This window comes from Sus scrofa, chromosome 2, assembly GCF_054392235.1.
Source record: "Sus scrofa isolate SSC_HxYL_T2T_F1_AM1 chromosome 2, Sscrofa_HxYL_maternal_Yorkshire_Landrace_v2.0, whole genome shotgun sequence".
Lineage (NCBI taxonomy): Eukaryota > Metazoa > Chordata > Mammalia > Artiodactyla > Suidae > Sus > Sus scrofa.
This window is the reverse complement of record NC_139384.1, coordinates 3250239-3270425: the sequence shown is the minus strand read 5'-3', so window position 1 is coordinate 3270425 and position 20187 is coordinate 3250239. Positions and strand designations below refer to the sequence as shown.

The 20187-nt window shown below is 59.9% G+C and overlaps 1 protein-coding gene across 16 annotated transcripts in view; it reads left to right on the top strand.

Moving 5' to 3' along the window:
* The window catches only part of ANO1 (anoctamin 1), a 155595-nt gene that overhangs the window by 116059 nt on the left and 19349 nt on the right, over positions 1-20187 (top strand). For 4 of the 16 annotated variants that reach the window (XR_014836724.1, XM_021082676.2, XM_021082670.2 and 1 more), the window contains 8 exons: positions 8149-8231; positions 10149-10160; positions 11041-11112; positions 13553-13630; positions 14548-14622; positions 17487-17688; positions 17832-17943; positions 18815-18872. Coding sequence is in view for 12 of the 16 variants with exons in the window: in XM_021082676.2 (XP_020938335.2) it covers positions 8149-8231; positions 10149-10160; positions 11041-11112; positions 13553-13630; positions 14548-14622; positions 17487-17688; positions 17832-17943; positions 18815-18872 (692 nt within the window). In the remaining 4 variants the exon portion in view is untranslated. Of the gene's footprint in view, positions 1-8148; positions 8240-10148; positions 10161-11040; positions 11113-13552; positions 13631-14547; positions 14623-17486; positions 17689-17831; positions 17944-18814; positions 18873-20187 lie in introns of all 16 variants that reach the window. The other 12 variants (XR_014836725.1, XM_021082683.2, XM_021082679.2 and 9 more) reach the window with 7 other exon arrangements.

The following is a 20187-nucleotide window of genomic DNA, read 5'->3' as shown; positions in this document are numbered from 1 at the left end:
GTTCAGCTCTGTCACTTCCTCACCTCATCACTCAGAACCTCAGCTTCCTGGCCGGTTAGATGAGGGTGTGATAAGGATTAGTGAGCAGAGTCTCAGCCAGTGGTTAGCACGGATGTGGCTGACTGTCAATAATGGCCCTGTGCTGGTGACCGCAAACCGCCGGCCAGGCTGCCTGCCACACTGCGGGGAGGTGTGACTGAGTAAGGTGATGTGCTTGGCATGCAGGGTGTGTACCGACCAGTGTTTACCGAGTGCCTGCGCTGGGCACAGGGGAAACCACGGGAGGCAAAAAACAATGTGTCCTCTGCTGTAGTCCAGGATTCACGAGGGAGCAGCATGTGCAAAGGCCCAACGGTGAGCGTGCAGGCCTGTTGAAGGAGCCCACAGGTGCAGGGAGCAGGTGGGAAGGAGAGCAGGAGGACCAGGAGGCCAGCAAGGGCCTGGAGGACTTGGTGGTCTCCCTCAGAGGACTTGGAAACGGGTGCCGTCGGCCTGCTGTGTCAGGTTTTTCTTGTCTTATACTTTAGTCAGAGACGGCAAGTTCCGTAAGAAGCAGCTGGGAGGTGGGGGAGGGAGGCTGAGCCAGCTCTGACTGGGGACAGTGGCGGGGCTTTCACTGGAGACCCACGCGAGCTCCGTGGCAGACACTCGGCCACTCACACATCTGGCAGGTGATGTCAGGAGGGCAGCCCTGTGGGGGGCAGGAGGCCCGAGGAAAGGGCAAGAGAAGCGGTCGGGGGGTTGCGTCGGGCCCTCCCTCCGGGCCCTGGGCCTCACCATGCGTCCCATCTCTTCCCACTCTGCAGCCCAGACACCCGGTAGCTGCTCTTCCAAACTGAGGGCCTCCGGCAGGGGAGGCTCTGGCCATCCCAAAGGGCCCTCCCACCTGCTGTGCCCTTGAGCCACAGAGGTGCCGCAGGCATGGCCGAGCCCGTGCTGCATGCAGCACAAGGGATATAAATGACAGCCCCCTGCCCCACTCTGGACGTCACCCCCTGTGACCTGCCCACCCAGCGTGGCCCTGGGATCGGGGGGGGGGGGGGTAAATGACCTTCGAGGTCTCCCAGCTGCCGTCCTCCTGCAGCTGCCTGTAGACATGTCCACCTCTGCGAGCCTGTCCGAGCACACATGGCCGACAGGTGCGGCCCTTCCCTTCTGTCCCCTCCTCTGATTAGAGGTCGCTCCTGGGAGGTGCGGGGAGCCCCGGAGCTGACGAAGAAGTGGGTTCAAACTATCCCATTTCCTGCTCTACATGCTTGTGTTGGAAGCGCTCCCACCACTAGTGCCAGGTGAAAGCTCTGGGTAGTGCCTCAGCCTGTCCCCACATGTCACACCTTCGATCCTCCCCTGACACCTGCGGGACACGCCTGGGTGCCGCACCCATAGGGCGGGCATCCCTCCCCCAGGCCTTGTCCTCGGCCCGCCTTCTTGCACGGTCACCTCAAGTGGACACGGGCCTCCCTGAGCCCAAGGAGAACAGATGAGTCGGTGCCCCGGTAGTTTGGGAAGAGGCCCAGGTGAGCCTTGTCCTTCTCTTCTTGGCTCAGCAGTGGCCCTGAACCCCTGCCGCCCGTGGACACCCGGATGATAGAGCAGGACGGTCCGTCCACCCAGGCTCCGGGGAGCTCCACGCAGAGCTTCCCATTCCGCGCAGGCGACGTGGTCGCGGGCAATTGGTCCTCCCAACGCGGCCAAGAATGAGAGCCGTAGACCGGCCGCACTGCATCAGGGGGAGGTTTCCAACAGGGAGTGCGGGGCGGGCGGGGCTTGCAGGTGGTGAGCGGCCTGTTCCAGGCGGCATTCAAGCTGAGGTTGGAGGACTCTCTGCTGGGGCTGCTGCAGAGCATGTGTGGGGGGTGCCTGTGACGGTTCGGGGTGGCTCATGAGAAGGTTCCCAGCACCAGCCGTGGCTCGGGTGACTCATCCCGGGACCAGTCTTACTGTGCATCTAGGATCCATGGCCATGGGTCGCCGAGCTGATGTGTACATACTTGACATGGGGCCGGATGCTGCTTGTCCTTTGTCCTTCTCAGAGCCAGGAAGTTGGCCCTGTTGCACAAGTGAGGGAATGGCTTGTGCCCTCCCGCGCCCGCCCCTGTCTCTTTGGGCCCTGCGTCTATCAGAACCACCCCGACCCCCACTGCCCTCTGCCCCTCCCTCCCAGCCTCCCTCAAGACCTCAGCCCTGGCCGCCTCCCTCCCGCCCTCCTGCCTCCCTCCCCCACTCTGACCTCTGACCTCCTGGGCACCCAGCCTCCCTGTTCCCCTGCTTGGAGCCGGGGGGCTGGCCCGGCAGCACTCACTCCCACCGTGTAGCCCAGCTTGAACCATGGGCGGCTCAACGATTCGACCCAGCTCACTGCTCAGCTGGGTTGGCTGTGTGCCGGGATGGTCCCACAGAGTCAGCGGCTCGCAGCACCAGCCCCTGGGCCAGACACAAGTTCAAACCTCAGCTCTGTCACCTCCAGCCGTGTGACCTCGGGCAAGCTGCTTCAACTCTCCAGGCCCCGGGGTCCCCATCTGTGAAAACGAGATCCTGACAACCACCTCGGAAGGTTGTCGGGACGGCAGATGAGTCGTAGCTTGTGACATCTTAGAGCTGGGCCTGGCGCTGGTTGTCACGCCACGCTAGCTGTCATGTGGTGCTAGCTGTCACATCAGATCAGGGAGCACTGGTTTCTTGAAAATGTGAAAACAGCCTGGACCCTAGGAGACTGGAGCCCAGGTCTAAGCTCTCACCTTGTGCTTTTGCGGCCCCTGTGAGTTCCGTCCCTTCATCTCCTTCAGAAGAGAACACTGGGAGTTCCCATCATGGCTCAGCGGCTAACGAACCCGACTAGGATCCACGAGGACTTGGGTTCGATCCCTGGCCTCACTCAGTGGGTTAAGGATCTGGTGTTGCAGTGGCTGTGGCGTAGGCTGGCAGATGCAGCTCTGATTTGACCCCTAGCTTGGGAACGTCCATGTGAAGCGGGTGCGGCCCTAAGAAGATGACAAAAAAAAAGAAGAAAACATTAGCTTCCGCTGGCGGGACCCTGCCATGTGCCAGTCCCTGTTCTGCATCTTTAACTCTCCCAGTGACTGTAGGGGGCGCATAGGCTTTCCCACCCCATTTGGCGGATGAACAAATCGAGGCCACTTTTGCAGGGTTACACCAGCTAATAAGAGGCAGAGGCGAGGCCTGAATGCCAGCGTCCTGGTCCCCCAGCCGCTGTACCTGACCCCTGCGCTATCCTCCCTCTGCCAGCATTACCGACTGGCTCTAGCTGGTGCGTGTGCTTCCGCGTGCCTCGCTTCCTCCTGACGAATGACCTCAAAGGCATTCTCCCACCGGGTCTAGCTTCCCCGTCTCCCTCCAGACAAATACCCCCCCTTCCCCCTGCAGAGTTCTGCACAGAGATCCCCCCAGCAGCCCTGCAGAGAAACCCTGTTATCCTCTGATGAGGACACAGAAGCACAGAGAGGTTAAGTGACTTGCCCAAGATCACACAGCTAACAGGTTCATATCAGACATGACAGATTTGCGCCCCCCTCCCGCCAGCCTCCATAGTCCAAGCTGGGGCCCTGGCCTCATGTCTCCATCCAAACATCCTCCAAACCCCTTCTGTGCCCTCCTGGGGAAGCCGAGATTTACCCTGGCCTGCCAGCACTGCAAGGAGTGAAGTAAATTTTGCACGCCCTCTCAGTGACGCCAGCTTGTCACCCTTCTTTATGGAGCACCTACTGTGTGCAGAGCGGGGGCCGTTTCACACCCTTGGAGATGTTGGCCAGCCTTTACCCGCAGCCCCATCCAAGACGGGGCGGGGGGGCGGCGATCTGTGCTTCCCACCCCCTCGAGCTCCACTTCCACCCTGGGAGGCAACAAAGGCAAATGCAGTGTCTCCGTGCCCATTTGGGGGAAAAAAGCCAAAAAGCCAAACCGCTCCCACGAAGCACTTACTTTCGGGAAAAGGAGCTTATACAACAAGACTGAAGCAACAGGAAGGAGCCTGCTGGGCCTGAGGTGCCTGTTGACACCCCGCCCCCGCCGCAGGGTGGAGGGGCAGCGGGCACACAGAGTCCCTCTGTCCCTGGCCCTTTCCCGCTTGCCGTCAGGCGTCATGAGCAGAGATCCTGCCATTGTTGAGGGTTTTTAATCCCTTATTCAATGACTTGTTCATTAGCTTCTAAAGGATGATTCCCACTGGTGTTCCTGCCCCCACTGTGTCCTTTCTTTTTTTGCCCTCTGGCTGTGAACATTCCTGTTCATGCAATGACAGGAAACGACCCCACACCTGCTGCTACTGCCGGGAGCGGGGCTATGTCACTGCCCCAGCTGTCCCCTCTGGCCACTGTTTTCTTCTCGCTGGGGTCCTGGGGCCAGGCGCTCAGGTGGCGCTCGGGTCAGCGCTCTGCCACCTGGGATTTATGCCATTTCAAAGCGTCCAATCAGGCGTCACACGAAGCAACTTGGAGCTCCATTGAGCTGTTCTGGGGATCAATTTTCTGAAATTATGGCCTAATAATGGCATTTTCACAGGCTTGTCAGTTCCAGGCAGAACAAAAGGCGGCTGTTTGATTTGAGCCCGGCTGCAAGAAGCTGGAGAAAGATGGTCCTGGCATTAGGGGAGTGACAGGTGCAGTAAACCACCCGCCCCGGAGCAGGGTCTGCACCCGAGACTCTGGGTAGAGTTGGCAGGTCGCCGGCTGAGTCACCCGAGCTGGATGGGACTAAGGGAGAGAGACTGGGTCTCTGCCGAAATCCAGAGGCCAGCGGCAGGCTCGTGAGCAAACACGCGTCCAGGGGATAAATAAGCAGAATCAGTGAGAAAACGAGGGACCAGAGGCCTCACACGGTGCGGGAGCCCCAGCCCCTGTCCAGCTGTCGTCCACTCTGCCGTCGGGGAAGGTGCGTCGCTGACTCCACTTGCAGAGAAGAGCATGTGCCCACCAGACAGCTGACTGTCGGGGGCCAGAGGTTCACAAAGCTGGCCTCAGAGCTCAGGGGTTGAGATGTAAGGGGCCTGGGGCTCAGGAGCGCCTGGCACACGTTTGGGGGAGACAAGACGCTGGTCCTTAAAGAGCCTGGGCCTCCCAGCAGAGGTGGGGCTGCCCTCTGGGGGCCACAGAAGCCCCAGCCTTGGTCAGAGCCTTCCCTCGGTGGCCTCTGAGGGCCCACGGCAGGCCTGCGAGGCTGCGAGGTTCTGGCAGGCACCAGAAAACAGTTGAAGGATCATCTAATGACTCGTCCAAGATGGTGCCATGGTGTTGGCCACAGCGTTTTGGGGGGCAGAGAGCTCGGAAAGGGTGTCCGCAGCCAGCCTAGGAGCATCCTGAATTAGGGCAGTTGGAGCTAAGCCTAGGAGTAAAGGCAGCTTAGACAGGTCAGGCGGGGCCCGAGAGAGGTGGGTGGGAGGCGGCTGTGAGGAGAGCCAAAACAGAGGGTGCGGTGGGGTGCAGGGTGGGCTGCCAGCTGATCTGATGGATGGAAGGAAAGGGCAGGCAGTGGCTTGGGTCAGTGCGTCCCGACACCTGTGTGCACTAGCCACCCGCAGAGCTTGTCCAGAATGCAAATGCCAGGTCGGGCACCGTGTCCAAGAATCTGTATTTCAGCAGTTCCCCTGCCTGGGGGTCGCGATACAGTGTATTCCAGGCTACACGGTGAGAAACCAGCGGGATGGGGGAGGGACAGCCTGCCCCCACCTCACGCACCCGCGCCAGCTGGTCCCTCTGGTCCATCTTCTCTGTGGCTCCAGCATGTGGTGGAGGAGCCTGGGAACGGAGAGGCTGGGACAGGGAAGGTAAACGGGCCAGGTCCCCTGTCCCCCACGGAGGCAGCTAGCCCTCCTCTCCCGCCCAGCCCGTGGCCTCAAAGGAGGCCTTGCCTTGGGCAGGCGAGGACAGAGAGAGACAAAACACAGTGAAGAGAGAAAGGCCTTCCAGAGCTGATGGAGGTGTGGGAATGGGCCCTGACCGATGTCCTCTGCCGCGGGGACCACAGGACATGTTAAAAGAGACAAAGGGAGGCGTTGCTGCTGTGGCGCAACGGGATCGGGGCATCTCTGCAGTGCCAGGACGCAGGTTCCATCCCTGGCCAGGCACAGTGGGTTAAAGGATCTGGTGTTGCTGCAGCTACGGCATAGGTCACACCTGCAGCTCAGATCTGATCCAAAAAAGGGGGGGAGGGCAAAAGGAAACATCTTCACACCTCCCTAACCAGGAGGCGGTGCAGGCTGCCCCGCCAGCCACATGCTTCCTCCCAGAGTCCCGATGGCCGCAGAGCGTGCATCTGTGTCACAGGGAACTACACTGCCCAGGCCCCCTTGCTGTCCCGTTTCCTGGAAGGCTCAGCCAATGGGAAGCCCCGGTGGGGGATCAGAAGGCGGGCGTTTCTCCTCCTTTCCCTCCGCCTCCTGGGGCATCTCTGGCTGAGGCTTTGTCTTCCCCACCAGAAAGCCCTCCCTCCCCGGGCAGCTCTGGTTTCTGGCTTCGGTAATGCCACCTCCCACTGCCCCACCGCCCTACAGGGGCCGCCACTTCCTGCTGTTTGTAATCTCTGGGTGGTCTCACCATCCCCTCTTGTCCTCGCACTCTTCCGTGGCCTGCGTGGCCAAGTCCCAGGGTTAATACCCTAGGAGGTTCCTGTTCGTGGCCGGGCCTGCCTGGGACCGTAGCTACCACTCGACGTGTACCCATTAAGCACAGCCGCAGGCAAACTCCGAGGCCTGTTCTCACCCCACCCTGATGGGGAGGGAGCTCGTTCGGTGTAGGCTGAAGCTCTCTAAATGGGGAGCTGAATCATTCAGACCCACTTCTTTTTTCTTCTTTTTTTCGTCCACACCCGTGGCCTATGGAAATTCCCGGGCCAGGGGTCAAATCCAAGCTGCAGCTGCCACTTACACCACAGCTGTGGCAATGCAGGATCCTTAACCCACTGTGCCCGGCAGGGGATCGAACCCGTACCTCCACAGTGACCGGATCCACTGCAGTTGGGTCCTGAACCCAGTGCACCACAGCGGGAACTCCCAGACAATGTCTTGTCCGATCCAAAGCCTGCATTCTTTCCCAGCGAAGGACGGCTGTGGGGAATTTGCCCTTGAGTTCTCCGTTTCACCGAGTTTTCATCTCGACACCGCCATTTATTAGACAAGCCGTTTAATTCCTCCGAATCTGTTTCCTGGTCTGGAAAGTGAGGGCGAGGACGGCAGCTCCCTCCCGCGGTCGCTGTGAGGTGCAGGCGGGACTCTGTGACAGCGCCGTGAACAGGGCCCGGCCCACAGCAGCCCAGGCATCCGGGACTCTGGTTGACTTTACGGTCGCCCCATCATTACGGCAACCCCATCATTACGGCAACCTTTGCCGATTTTCCCTTGGGGGGGTGCGGGGAGCGTTCAGGGCAAATGCTTCAGACACGGGCGTCCCCCTTTGCAACTATGTACTCATAAGCCTTTCATTCATTCACTCGCTCACTCACTGAGTCCTCTCGAGGCGCCTGTTTGTGCCAGATGCTAAGCTCCCTGCTGGAGACCCAGGTAACAAGCCCCATCTCTGCCTCATCCCCCAGAAGGGACATGGGACAGGGACCACGATGGAAGGTGGTCCCAAGAAGAGTTTGGTTTCTTTCCTGACACTGAGGAAAATGACCAGAGGCTTCCTGGAGGAGGTGGCTTCTGAACCGTATTTAGTGTGCTGGGAATACCAGGCAGGATGTGGCGGCTAAGAGTGCAGCTCAGTGGTCAGATCCCCAGCAGGGTTTGAAGCTTGAGCGAGTGGCCTCGGCCCACCCTTCACCCTTTCTGACCTCAGGAGGCCCACCTGTGACTTGGGGTCCCTAAGGCCCTGGAGCCAGATGGCTGAGAACACAGGCTTTGGGACCAGTCAGCCCTGTACCCCACTGCATCCCAGTGTCTGGCTAAATAACCTTGGCCGGGACTCAGTTTCGCTGAGCCTCAGTTTTCTCATCTGTAAAATGGGAGCGTGATCACCCCTGCCTGGTGGGGTCCCTGGGGACCCTGAGCCAGTCCCCCGGGCTGGGTCACGGGAAGGTCTTGGTCCAGCACTCAGTGGCCCTCACTCACCAAATGGCGCCAAAGAGGAAAGTGCTTTCGTGTCATCCAACGTCCTAGAGTTTCTCAGCCCCTGACTTTCTGGTTCTCCTCCCTGCCCGCAGCCGCCACCTTCATGGAGCACTGGAAGCGGAAACAGATGCGGCTCAATTACCGCTGGGACCTCACCGGCTTCGAGGAGGAGGAGGTGAGTGGGTCGGGCGCTTCGCCCCCCCAACCCCGTGCCCTCCCCCACACCCTCCCCGGCCCCCCACCCCATTCCTTCCTGGGGACTCGCGTGGAAGCCCTGGTCGTAAAGCCCAGGCCAAGCTGCTCCCCGCCTGCTTCTCAGTTCCTGTCCCTGGGGTTGGAATCCCCCGCAGTTGCCAGGGTGACCGTTTGATGTCTGCTGTAGTGTTTGCTCCCCTGGCTCCCATGGATGCACCACCCAGCAGCGTGGTCAGAACACAGGCCAAGGCACACCACGCTGATCTCATCCCATCTGGGGGCGGCCCGGCGGGTCTGGGGAAGGAATCACGGCCACCCACGAGGCCAGGGCCCCAGAGGCGGCCGCCAGCCTTTGCCTGCGTGCCAACCTCCAGATCCCCAGAGCCAGCCCGAGGCCTGCAGTCGGGCACGGCTGAGAAGTGGGGCAGGCCCTTCACTAACAGAGGGACGCCGCAGGCTGGGCCTCTCCGTGAGCCGAAGCGAGGGGCCCTCGGGAGCCAGTGGCCACTGGGATGGCAAGTGAGCACCCACCCCGGGGTGGCTCAGGAGCAGCTTTGCCACTGCCCCATCCTGAACGGCCAGCTCAGAACCCCAGGGGATGGATACATGGGCATGAAAAGCGGCAAGATCCCACAAGCAGGAGCGCTGTTAGGTGTGGCCACGCTGGCCGCCGCTCCGTGGCGTGAAACCTCTTGCTCAGATTTGTAAAGGGAAACCGCTCATGCACTTCCCATCCCTCCATCACTTTTTAAAACATTTCTATTATCTTCCTCCACACACGTGCCCCCTCCAGGACGGGCCCGGGGCGGGGGGGTCCGTCTTGAGGCAAATGTGTAGCTCAGTCAGAGAAGCCGCTGTGCGGGCTCTGTGCTGACAGGGTTGTCCTAGGACAAGGGCTAGTTTGCAGGGAGAGGCACCCGCTTAGCGGTGACAAGCTGACCTCTGGGTCCAGGACTTCTTGATTAATTTCGCACTGCCCTTGCTGTGTGACCTGGGACAGGTTGCATAACCTCTCTGTGCCTCCGTGTCCTCAGCCCTCAAATGAGGATGGAAGAAGAGGGTTTGAGGGGGTCTCCATGGATCAGCAGAGAGAAGTTCCCTCACTGATCACCCACCTCTGGGCTCAACCTCTTCCACAGCGGGTCTAGGTCCCGTTTCACAAATGGCAGGACCAAGGCTGATGCAACCAGACTGACACTCGGCTCCTTAGGGGCGGGGACAGATGTGGAACCGGCATTCTGTCCCCCGGGGCAGGGCCTGAGTCAGCTGTCTACGGAGCAGGTTCTAAAGATGCAAGTGGAACAAAGAGCAGGGTCAGCTTAGTATTCTCGAAGTAGACTTAGAATGTCCTTTTCATGGTGTCCCTGTGGTTGGGACAGTTCCACCCTGGGGGACAGGTGCCATGAACCCGTCACCTGACCACTGGGACCCTTGATGCTGGGGTGTGGAGCAGAGCCACTGCATGTGGGGACCCGAGGGGCCTGAACAGGCTCCTTAAAGTGAGCCGCTACCCCCGCCCCCCGGCTGGCCAGGGACCTCTTCCAGGTTAGTCACCTGAGGCAAAGGGACAGCCTCTCAGCCCTGAACCCCAGGTGTCCACTCTCGAAGCCGAGAGACGCCTGAGGCCGGGCTTCTGGCCTGGGTGGTCCTTGCCGAGTCTGCGACAGTCCAGCCCAGCGCTCCCACGGGAATTCCCTAAACCCTGCGGGCTGTGGACGCAGCCACCAGCACGGGGACCCTCGAGTAGAGTGGCGGGTCCTCCATGTCCCTCCAGGTCCGAGTGCCCCCATCCGGGTTCTTAAAGACGTTGTCTTTAGACGACAGAGCCTATTTCTTAAAAAACAGCACAAGTAATGAAATCTTTTTGTTTTTGTTTTACGTTTCTGGTTCCCTGAAGGAGGCTGTCAAGGTTTGGAACTTTTGGTCACTTCTCTGGCTTCCTGTCTCGCTGGGAGAGGGGCCTTCTGGCACACCTGATCCGTCTGTTTCTGCCGAGCAGCTCCCCACAGCTCTCCCACGCGGGCAGGGGTCTCCGCTTCCTCCCGCACCGCCGGGCCTCTCTTAACCCCTGTTCTTCTGTTCCAGTGCCCTTTGCTGGCCTGCCCTGGGCTCGCCGAGGCCTGGCGCCTCCGGTCTGCCCGCGCTTGCTGACACTTAACTGCCGTCTCTTCCGACCCCACGGCTCCTGATGGGACGTTCTCGGGGGCCAGTTCACGGCGGGGTGTTTACAGCGAGACAGTGGGTGGCGGGGGGTTGGGGGGGGGCTGCAGCCTGGCAGAGGCTGACCCGCCCCCAGGACCCAGAGCCCCATTCGGTGGCCTCCCCGTGGGCTGGGGTTCCCAATAAGGGGAGAATCCTGGACGGACCGCATACAAGGAGCTCTAAATGCAAAATGGTCCGGGAGTTCCTGTCGTGGCTCAGCAGGAATGAAGCCAACTAGGATCCATGAGGATGTGGGTTCAACCCCTGGCCTTGTTCCGTGGGTTAAGGATCGGGCGGTGCCGTGAGCTGTGGAGTGGGTCGCAGACGCGGCTCGGATCTGGCGTTGCTGTGGCTCTGGCGTAGGCCGGCAGCTGTAGCTCCGATTCGACCCCTAGGCTGGGAACCTCCATATGCTGCAGGTACGGCCCTAAAAAGCAAATAAATAAATAGGCAATGGTCCAAACAGGCTGCTGGGAACTGGCCCCCAAGGGTGCCCCGGGGAATGTATGGGCTGAATTGGCCACGCGTGCTTCTGTTGAGAGTCTCGGACAATTAACAAGCCTCCGCTGACCTGGTTTCTTTCACAGGACCATCCCAGAGCCGAGTATGAAGCCAGAGTTTTGGAGAAGTCTCTTAGGAAAGAATCCAAAAACAAAGAGGTACGGTGGCCACTGCCAGCTGGCTTTCTCAGCAGTAAAACGGGGTATGTTTATTGACAGAACCGGCCAGGGGTCAGCGAACGCCGTACAGGTGGGTGGGGGGCAGACCCCAGACAGGCCAGATAGTAAGTATTTTAGACCCAGAGGCCTTGGTCACAGCAGCTCAACTCTGCCATTGTAGGATGCAGGCAGCTCTAGACGACAGGTGAACAAATGGGTCAGGCCATGTTCTAATAAAACTTTACGTATGAGAACAAGCAGGGGGCCAGATGCATCGAGTCCGACTGGAGACCTACCTTCTCGATCTATCCTGAAGGTGATCTCAAAATTCAGCCAATATTTCAACATCCAGAACTGAGTCGTTTTGCAGCTTTTTTGCTCAGCGTGCTCCCTGGGTCCAGCCCTTGTGTTCTGGGTTGAGCAATGGTGGGAAGGATTTGCCCAAACTGGGTCGCCGAGCGTCTGGCCAGCTCCTTGTCTCCTGCACAGACAGTGAGAATGAGAGAGGAGTATTTTTGTGACCTTCTTGAGGCCTTTGTTTCTCCCCAAACCTTTCATTCAAATTGGCATCCTCTGAGTTCCCTGATGGCTCAGTGGGTTAGGGAGCCAGTATGGTCACTGCTGTGGCGCCGGTTCAAGCCTTGGCTGGGGAACTTCCATCAGCCTCGGTGCAACCAAAAAAAAAAAAAAAACACGACAGCCTTTGTTCATACCCTGGATTCTCGAAAACCTCTAGAGGGGCCTGGCTGATTTTTTCATGGAGGTTTTTTATAGGATGTGGGATTAGCACAGAGCCGCGGGCCCTTGTCAGCCTCTGACTGAGGATGAAAGTCCGTTCTCGAAGGGACGGGAGCCACTGACAGAATGTTCGCACCAGCTCCCTGTGTTCAGTGCCATGTGTGTACCCTCTGGCCCTGGACTGACCAGAGCCAACCCCTGCATTTGTCTTGCCATTGTGTGCTCTGGACGGCGTTTGCTGGTACAAGGTGGCCGGGGGTCCCAATTATCAAAGCCCCCTCTGGGGGGCAAAGCGGGTGAAGCAAAAGCCCCTCTTGGGCCCCAGTTTCTGTAACGTGGCCAAAGCCCGGCTCGGCTCTCCTGCGGCCAGAGAGGGGCTGTGCTTCCCAGAACTCCCTCCAAGTCTGAGCGGGCCCCAGGGGGACAGAGAAAATAACCACCAAAGTGGCGAATTCACCCCAAATGAGGAGACCATTCTTCTAACTTAACAATCAGGACGTCTGCTTGTCCTGTGCACCTTGCCTGCGGAGCAGCCGCCCTGTGGCCTTGAACCAGCATCTCCATCAGCCCCTGGGCTGTGTCTCCTCTCCTAACGAGAGAGGCCTGGACGCCACTGCTCCGAAGCCCCCAGACCCCCGCTGTGGGTCCCCATGCCCCGCGTGCCTCGTCCCAAGACAGCCCACCCCACGGCTTTACGGTGGCACATCTCAGCATGAGCGTGAACGGGCTTCTTCCTAAGGAAGAAAGGGCTTAGTGCCCCGCGTCACGTCCACGTAAGCCCCGAGCGCCAGGCCTGGGCAGCCAGGCCAGGACCGCCTCCCAGATTCCCGGCACTCTGCTTCCTGGCTCTGACCCGAGCTCCTGGGTCACTGGACCGGCAGAGGTGGGCTGTGTTTTTGCCGTCTCGCATGGTGACCCCGGGCCCTGTGCCTCCGGGGGGCCTTGTCCTTTCTTTTCTCCTCTGTTTCACGGCTCCCAACTTTATGGTTTTATTTTTTCTCCCAGCTCGGGCACCAAATTCATTTCATGGGGTGGGGGAGGAAGATCCCTTAATTGCTGTGTTACAATTCCGAGAGTGGCTTCCTTTCCGTGGGTGTAAAATGCTGAGTAATCAGTGTCTTTGCATAAAACCGCACAGTCTAAATGGTACTGACCGAAAGTAAATAAGTAAGAGTTCCCGCTGTGGCTCCGTGGGTTAAGAACCCAACTAGGATCCATGAGGATGCAGGTTCGATCCCTGGCCCCGCCCATCGGGTTCAGGATCCGGCATTGCCGCAACCTTCAGTGTAGGTCTCAGATGTGGCTGGGATCTGGTGTTGCTATGGCTGTGGTGCAGGCCGGCAGCTACAACTCCAATTCAACCCCTAGCCTGGGAACCTCCATATGCTGCAGGAGCAGCCCTAAAAAGAATTAAGTGATGAACCGATGGATTGGTTACGGCAACCGTGTGTGAGAAGGGGGCCCCACAGAGGCCACGCCAACCCCAGCTCCTGGGCTGGCATCTCCGTTTCCAGGACCTTTGTTTGCAGCCTTTCTTTTCGAATGCGGGCTTCTGCCAACTTTCGTGGGTTTAAAACACCCAGAGCCTGAACCGGCCTCGGCGGCCAGCACAGCGAGGGGTCCGCTGGCTGCCAAGGGGGCGAGGGGGCCCGGGCCGCCGTCTTACCCCACGGTCCTCTCTTGTTCCCTCCACCTGCCCCAGAAGCGCCGGCACCTTCCGGAGGAACCAACAAACAAATGGAGGCAGAGGGTTAAGACAGCCATGGCGGGGGTGAAATTGGTACTGTCACGTCGGGGCGTCTCGAGTCTTGAGCGTTTGCAGGCGTCCGGAGCCCGTTGTTCCCCTCAGCCCACTCTGACTGCTGTGTTTTCGGTTAACTGTCACGTCTGTGTCTTCCTCGCCTTCCTCCGGCACCAGCGGGCTGCAGCCTGTGTTGGGATGTCACTGCATGGCTCCGGTGGGTGCGTGGGGGAGGGGGGGAGCCGGGCTTTCTCTGCAGCTTGCGAAACTGTGCCTGTCACCACTGCCTGCCTGCCCGCCGTCCCTGGTGTCCTTAACACGCATGCGTGTCTCCAGTGTCACACCTGCCAGCATTCTCTGACTTCAGCCGTGCGTCTTCCCAGGAAAAGTCCACCCCATTCCTGAAAACATCCCAGGTTCCCCCAGACCCCGCCGTCCCGATGCCAGAGCCTTCGGGCCACATGTCCCCGCCGCCTGGCGTTGCGACGCGGCGGACAGCATTTTAACGTGGGATGCTGGTGGCTTGTTTCAACTTGCTCTGCAAGGGAAAATAACCATTACGGTCCGGGGGGCGGAGGAAGACATCGTAGAGCTGCTTGCCTTGCAAGTGAGGTTTTTTCCAGCCAAGAAACAGAGTCCAGGCTTCTCCCAGACGTGGGTCTGACGGTCTAATTGAGAGAAGCCTCTGGCGGGACCACCCCCCCGTACCCAGAGGACTCACGTCTTCAGACAGCTGTTCCTTCTGTCCCTTTGTAGACTCCGTTCCTGGGCGAGAAGGCCCCAGGGGCCAGGTGTTTGTCTTCATTCATCCCCGGCAGTGGTTTTGTACCGTGTTTGTGAGTGGTGCCCTTTGTCCGAGCTGCTCCTGCCCACACCCTCGTGCACACACGGAAGCACGCACACGCCCCTCCCTGCCCTGGTCCCCACCGCTGACCCCGCGCTGGTTCGTGTTGCAGACGGACAAGGTGAAGCTGACCTGGAGGGACCGCTTCCCAGCCTACTTCACCAACCTGGTCTCCATCATTTTCATGGTGAGTCGGGGAGGCCGAGGAGGGGGGTGCGGGGCGGGGCGGGGCGCGGCGGTGCCGACACTCCCCTGAGTGGGAGGGGGCCGGGGTTCTGCGGCGACCCCCCACCCCAGGGGGCTCCGCGGCCCAGGGGCACCTGCGATGGTCTCACGTGGTCCCTGGCACACCTGGTTCTAAGAGTGACTCGTGTGAGTAACCAGTCCTTCACACCCAGGAGTTCTCGGATCTTGTTTAAGACAAAGCTGAGGGGTTGAAAAGAAAACCATTGAGCGGGAGTGCCCACGTGGCGCAGCAGAAACAGGTCCACTTGGTATCCAGGAGGATGCGGGTTCGATCCCTGGCCTCGCTCAGTGGGTTAAGGATCCCGCGTTGCTGTGGCTGTGGTGGAGGCCGGCAGCTAGAGCTCCGATTCGACACCTAGCCTGGGAACCTCCATGTGCTGCCAGTGTGGCCCTAAAAAGCAAAAGAAAAGGAAACCATTAAACGAATAACACAGAGACAGGACAGCGCTACTCCCTGGCGGCGGAGGGTCTGTGACTCTGGGCCGTGTGGACGCTGCTGATTTGAGCAAATTGCCAACCCCTGAACAGCTCTCTTAGGCGATTTTAATCCCAACTTGCTAGGGCTGCATCCTGGAAGACCTCAGGCCCGTGTTTGCCATGCCTTTATCCCCCAACAGGTCAGGGCCACGTGTGGTCACTGTACGGATGACAGTCCCCTCGCCCAGCCCCGGGGCTTTCAGTTAGAGCCTTACACGTCTCCCGACCCCACAGCCTGGTACCCGGGGGCCCACATGCCTGCCTGTCCCCCTCCTGCTGGTGAGGAAGCAGAGGCCAGATGCCGGCAAGTGATGGGGCCAGATGCCAGGTGGGCAGGCAGTCTGCTCCAAGACTCCTGCTGTGAACTTAGAGCCACTCAGCGAGGCGGGGAAGACTGCTGTTCCATCCATATGGCTCTGGGTGACCGTGGGCCCAGCCTCACTTTTGGGCCCTGGAGCACATGCCCCCAAATGTGCATGCGTGCCCAGCGCCCAGGCTTGGTGCTGGGGAGTAAGCTGAGGACTAATGTAACCCTGCCAGGGGCACCCCTGGGAACCACCTGGTAGGGTCAGGGATGCGGGCAACAGGGGACTCAGGCACCAAGGCTCAGCCTCTCCTGGCAGAGAAGATGCAGTGTCACCGCAGAAGGACTAGCGAGGGCGGGCAGGAGGTGGGAGGCTGTGGGCCCTTCTGTTCCTGGGCACGTTTGCACAGAAGCCCTCAGGTTACACGTCACTTCCGTGAATTGTCTTGAGGGGACTTTGAGTTTCTCATGTAATGAGAAATCCAGGTGGTGGACAGAGTGGGGTTGGTCCAGCCCCTCTCTGAGGCTGGCAGGTGCTGGCTTCTCTGTTATTCTGTGCCTGTGTCCCTCTTGGTCACAATGTGGCTGCCCTACCTCCAACATCACCTCCACTTTCCAGGCAGGAGGAAGGGTAGGGCCAAGGGGAAGGAGACAGATGCCCAGGGAGGCAGCCCCTCTTCGAAGGTGCTTTCCCAGAAGGCCTGCCGACACCTCTGCTTGCGTCTTGCTGGCCGCCCCACCTGCTACGAGGCTGGGAAATGGGTCATTGTCACCCTCAGCAAAGGTGGGGCAGTGGGTAGAGAATTAGATGGCCCATCACAGGTGAGGCTGTCACAGTCCCATCCTGCACTCCGAGCTTCATTCACTGAGCACACATCACATCACTTGAGCAGCTTCAAGGCGCCCCTGTGCTCTGGATCCTGGACACGCTGGTGCAAATACACCAGCCAAACCCTGGCCCTGGCGGCCCTTTCCTTCAGAGAGGACACTGCTGTGGGGCTGTCCTGGGGGCACTCCAGCCTGCTGGCAGGGAGACAGAGTGCCTCACGAGTCACCCTACGGGCTTGGCACCCCGTCCGCACCTCTGCGCGCGGGCACAGGGGCATCACCGAGCCCAGGGTGGTGCCTTCCCCCGGGGGAGGGCTTTTGGTAGGAGCCATGGATTTTCCCAGGAAAGCCTCATTCCAGGAGCTGGGAGCTGGCGGGGAGCAGTCCCCACGATCTTGCGACAGGGCCGCCTCTTCGTCAGGGTGTGAATGGGGTGTGGACAGGGTCTCCCCAGTGAGTCAGGGCCTCTGAGGGAAAAGGAGGAGACGCCCGGGCAGGCAGACAGCACCACGTGGAGCAGACCTGTCATCCCAGCCAGCCCCATCCGTCGCTCAAGCAACCGCCCGCCCAAGTTCTTTGGAGGGTTCTGGTCCAGCAGTGGGTTTGGCAAGATGAGGGCCTGGCCATCACGGAAGAGCTGGAAGGGTGGGGGTGGCTCCTGGGGGGTCGGGAGAGGCAACCCTGGCTGTCTGTCCCAGCCGACCAGAACCGACGCCCCACGCCCCAGGGGCCTCCCCCAGCACCAGCGCCTCGAGAACGTCACTGCTTCCACTCAGGGTCACCCAGGCTCAGAGCAGGTCCCCTCCACACACAAGCCACAGAGCTACCAGGGTTGTAGCCAACCTGTGTCCTGTTGGGGACGGTGGGCAGGATGTCATGGGCCCCCACAGCAAAACCACACACTCCACACTAGGCAGACCCGCCTGGAAAAATCCCAGCTCGAGCGCTGGGTGACCTGGCCGGGTTGCCTAACCTCTCTGACCGTCAGTCTCCTCTTCCTGGAAACAGAAACTAGCCCTTCGTTCATCTGCGAAGTTAACACCATAAAGCCCCAGCATGTGGTGGGTGACAGGAAACGGCCGTCCTTGTGAAGCTGAAGCGCTGCTTGGGGGGTGGGGAGGGCTGGGCTTGGGGGGGCCGGGGGGGGGCCCGGAGACCCGGGTGGGCCCCACCCAGAGCATCCCCTCCCCCCACAGATTGCCGTGACCTTCGCCATCGTCCTGGGCGTCATCATCTACAGAATCTCCACCGCCGCCGCCTTAGCCATGAACTCCTCCCCTTCCGTGAGGTCCAACATCCGGGTCACGGTCACGGCCACCGCCGTCATCATCAACCTGGTGGTGATCATCCTTCTGGACGAGGTCTACGGCTGCATCGCCAGGTGGCTCACCAAGATCGGTGAGCGACTGCGGCCTGGCCGAGCCTCCCGCTGGGGGCCTTGGGCTGGTCACCCGCCCTCTCTGAGCCCCGTTGCCATGACAGCTGAGAGAAGCGGGCCGCCTGGACCGCGGCCGCTCAGCAGCGCGTCTCGCTCCTTCTAGAGGTTCCAAAGACGGAGAAGAGCTTCGAGGAGCGGCTCATCTTCAAGGCTTTCCTGCTGAAGTTCGTGAATTCCTACACCCCCATCTTCTACGTGGCTTTCTTCAAAGGCCGGTAGGGACGGCTTCCGAGACTGACCGCACCGCCTCTCCCCGGCTTGCTCCTCCCACCCACTAGAGGGCTCCCCTCCCCGTGGTCCCTTCCAGGAGCAGGGGGGGGTGCCAGAGCCCCAGGAACCCCAAGGAGCAGGGACCCCAAGGCAGCAGGGACCCCAAGGAGGAGGGGCCTCAGGAAGCAGGGACCCCAAGGAGCAGAAGCCCTGACAGCAACCCTGATGAGGGCTGCAGAAGGTATAAGAAGCAGCCACTGGCATTCCAGGCCAATTGCAGGGTGAACCCCAGGCCCAGACCCTCTAGAGCTATCCTGGGTTTATAGGGCCCTGTGGCCCACCCACCAAGACTCTGTGACCAGGGGCTGGCGGGTCTGATCCCAGAACCTTCCCAAAGTCACCTTCCTCTGAATCATGTCATTTACAAGTGCCGTGGTCACCCTCCCACCCGTCCCGGCCCCCCTGAGAGCACCCACAAAAATGGAGCAGACCCTCAGAGCCCCCCACCAGCCCACACATCCCACGGGAAGCTGAGATGCAGCCTCAGGCACCACCCTTGCCCCAGCCTGTCCACGGTCCCCGGTGTGGTCCCGTGACCTGCCGCAGCAGGTGGCACCGACGCACCCGGCCTCCCTCCTGGCCTCCCTCCCTCCGTCTGCCCTTCAGCCCCTGGTTTCCTCCCCTCTGTGGGTCTGGGGGCCACGGGAACATTCACCCACCCAGAAACCAATGGGGCTGTTTCTTAGTCAACGGAACAGGTGGAGGGAAAGCCTGGGACACCCTGGAGGCTCTGACATGGGGAGTCATGGCGCGGCCCGGCCTTGGGGGTCCCCCAAGCCCGCTCTCCCCTCTCTGACGGACTTGCAATCGTTGCAGGTTTGTCGGACGCCCAGGCGACTACGTGTACATCTTCCGTTCTTTCCGGATGGAAGAGGTAACGCCGCACCGCTTTCCCGGTTCTGTCCACACTGCAGCCTGCTGCGTCCCTGCCCTGCGCGCCCCGCTCTGCACTCCAGCTGCTGGGGTGGGGCTTCCATCTGACTTGCTTGTCCGCATGGGATTCTCCTAAAAGGAGAAGGTCTTTTCAGAGTCACTGAAGCCAAAAAAGGATACCCGTTTGTTTTTTTTTTTTCTTTTTCTATAAGACCTTGAGTGTTTTTGACTTTGGAAAAAACAGGCCTCAGCTGCGGTTCTTTTATTTAACATTAAAATACCCCCTCTCTCCCCGCCGAACACAGTGCCAGGGACTCTGGCTTCTCCTCAGCGATTCCGGCTGCTGCGGGTCTGGTTAGTGTGCCAGCCACCTTCTGCTGCTGAGTCCTGGCCTTGCTCTGCCGGCCGTCAGCCCAAGCCAGGCTTCAGGCCTCAGGGGAACCGGTCCACACTTCTAACTCCCAGAATAATTCAGATTCTCGGAAAAGAAGGGAGTGAGTCTTCCTGATAAAAATTCTGTGAAACAGGATAGAGAGGTTTGGGGTGGGCATCAGGTATAGGGTGATCTGGCTGCCTGGGGCACAGTCTTTTTTTTTTTTTTTTTTTTTTTTGTCTTTTGTCTTTTGTCTTTTTAGGGCTACACCCACAGCATATGGGAGTTCCCAGGCTGGGGGTCGAATCGGAGCTACAGCTAGCTGCTGGCACAGCAACGCCAGATCCTTCACCCACTGAGAGGGGCCAGGGATCAAACCTGTGTCCTCCTGGATTCTAGTCAGGTTCATTACCACTGAGCCACAATGGGAACTCCCAAGACATCTTTTTTTTTCTTAATGAAATGATGGCTCTCCCAGATTTATTGATAACGGTATATAGTTTTGCTCCAGAGTCAAAGAAGGGTCGGCTGTGCTCTGGAGTGTCACCCAGTGTCCCTTGGGTTCCCATCACTCAGACAAATTAAGCTTCTGCCTGTCCGGCAGCCCCCAGCCTATCACAGGACCTGCCCCCAGAGAACAGGACCTCAGGCCTCAGAGGGAGGGCCAGCTGCCTCACCCCTCTGCTCCCCAGCTGCCCTGGCCCCAGGCTGGGTGGTCCTGGGGGAGGAGCCTGAGGTCTGCCCCACTGCTGCCCCCTCCCTGGCAGTGAGCGCCCTCTCCCAGCCTGGCTGCAGCTCCAGCAGCCCATCAACCCCGTGTATTACCTTCTGGGGCCACTGTAACAAGATACCACAGGCTGGGTAGCTTCAAACAGAAGATAATTCTCTTGCGGTTCTGGAAGCCAGGAGTCCAAAGTCCAAGTGTCAACAGGGCTTCCCCTGA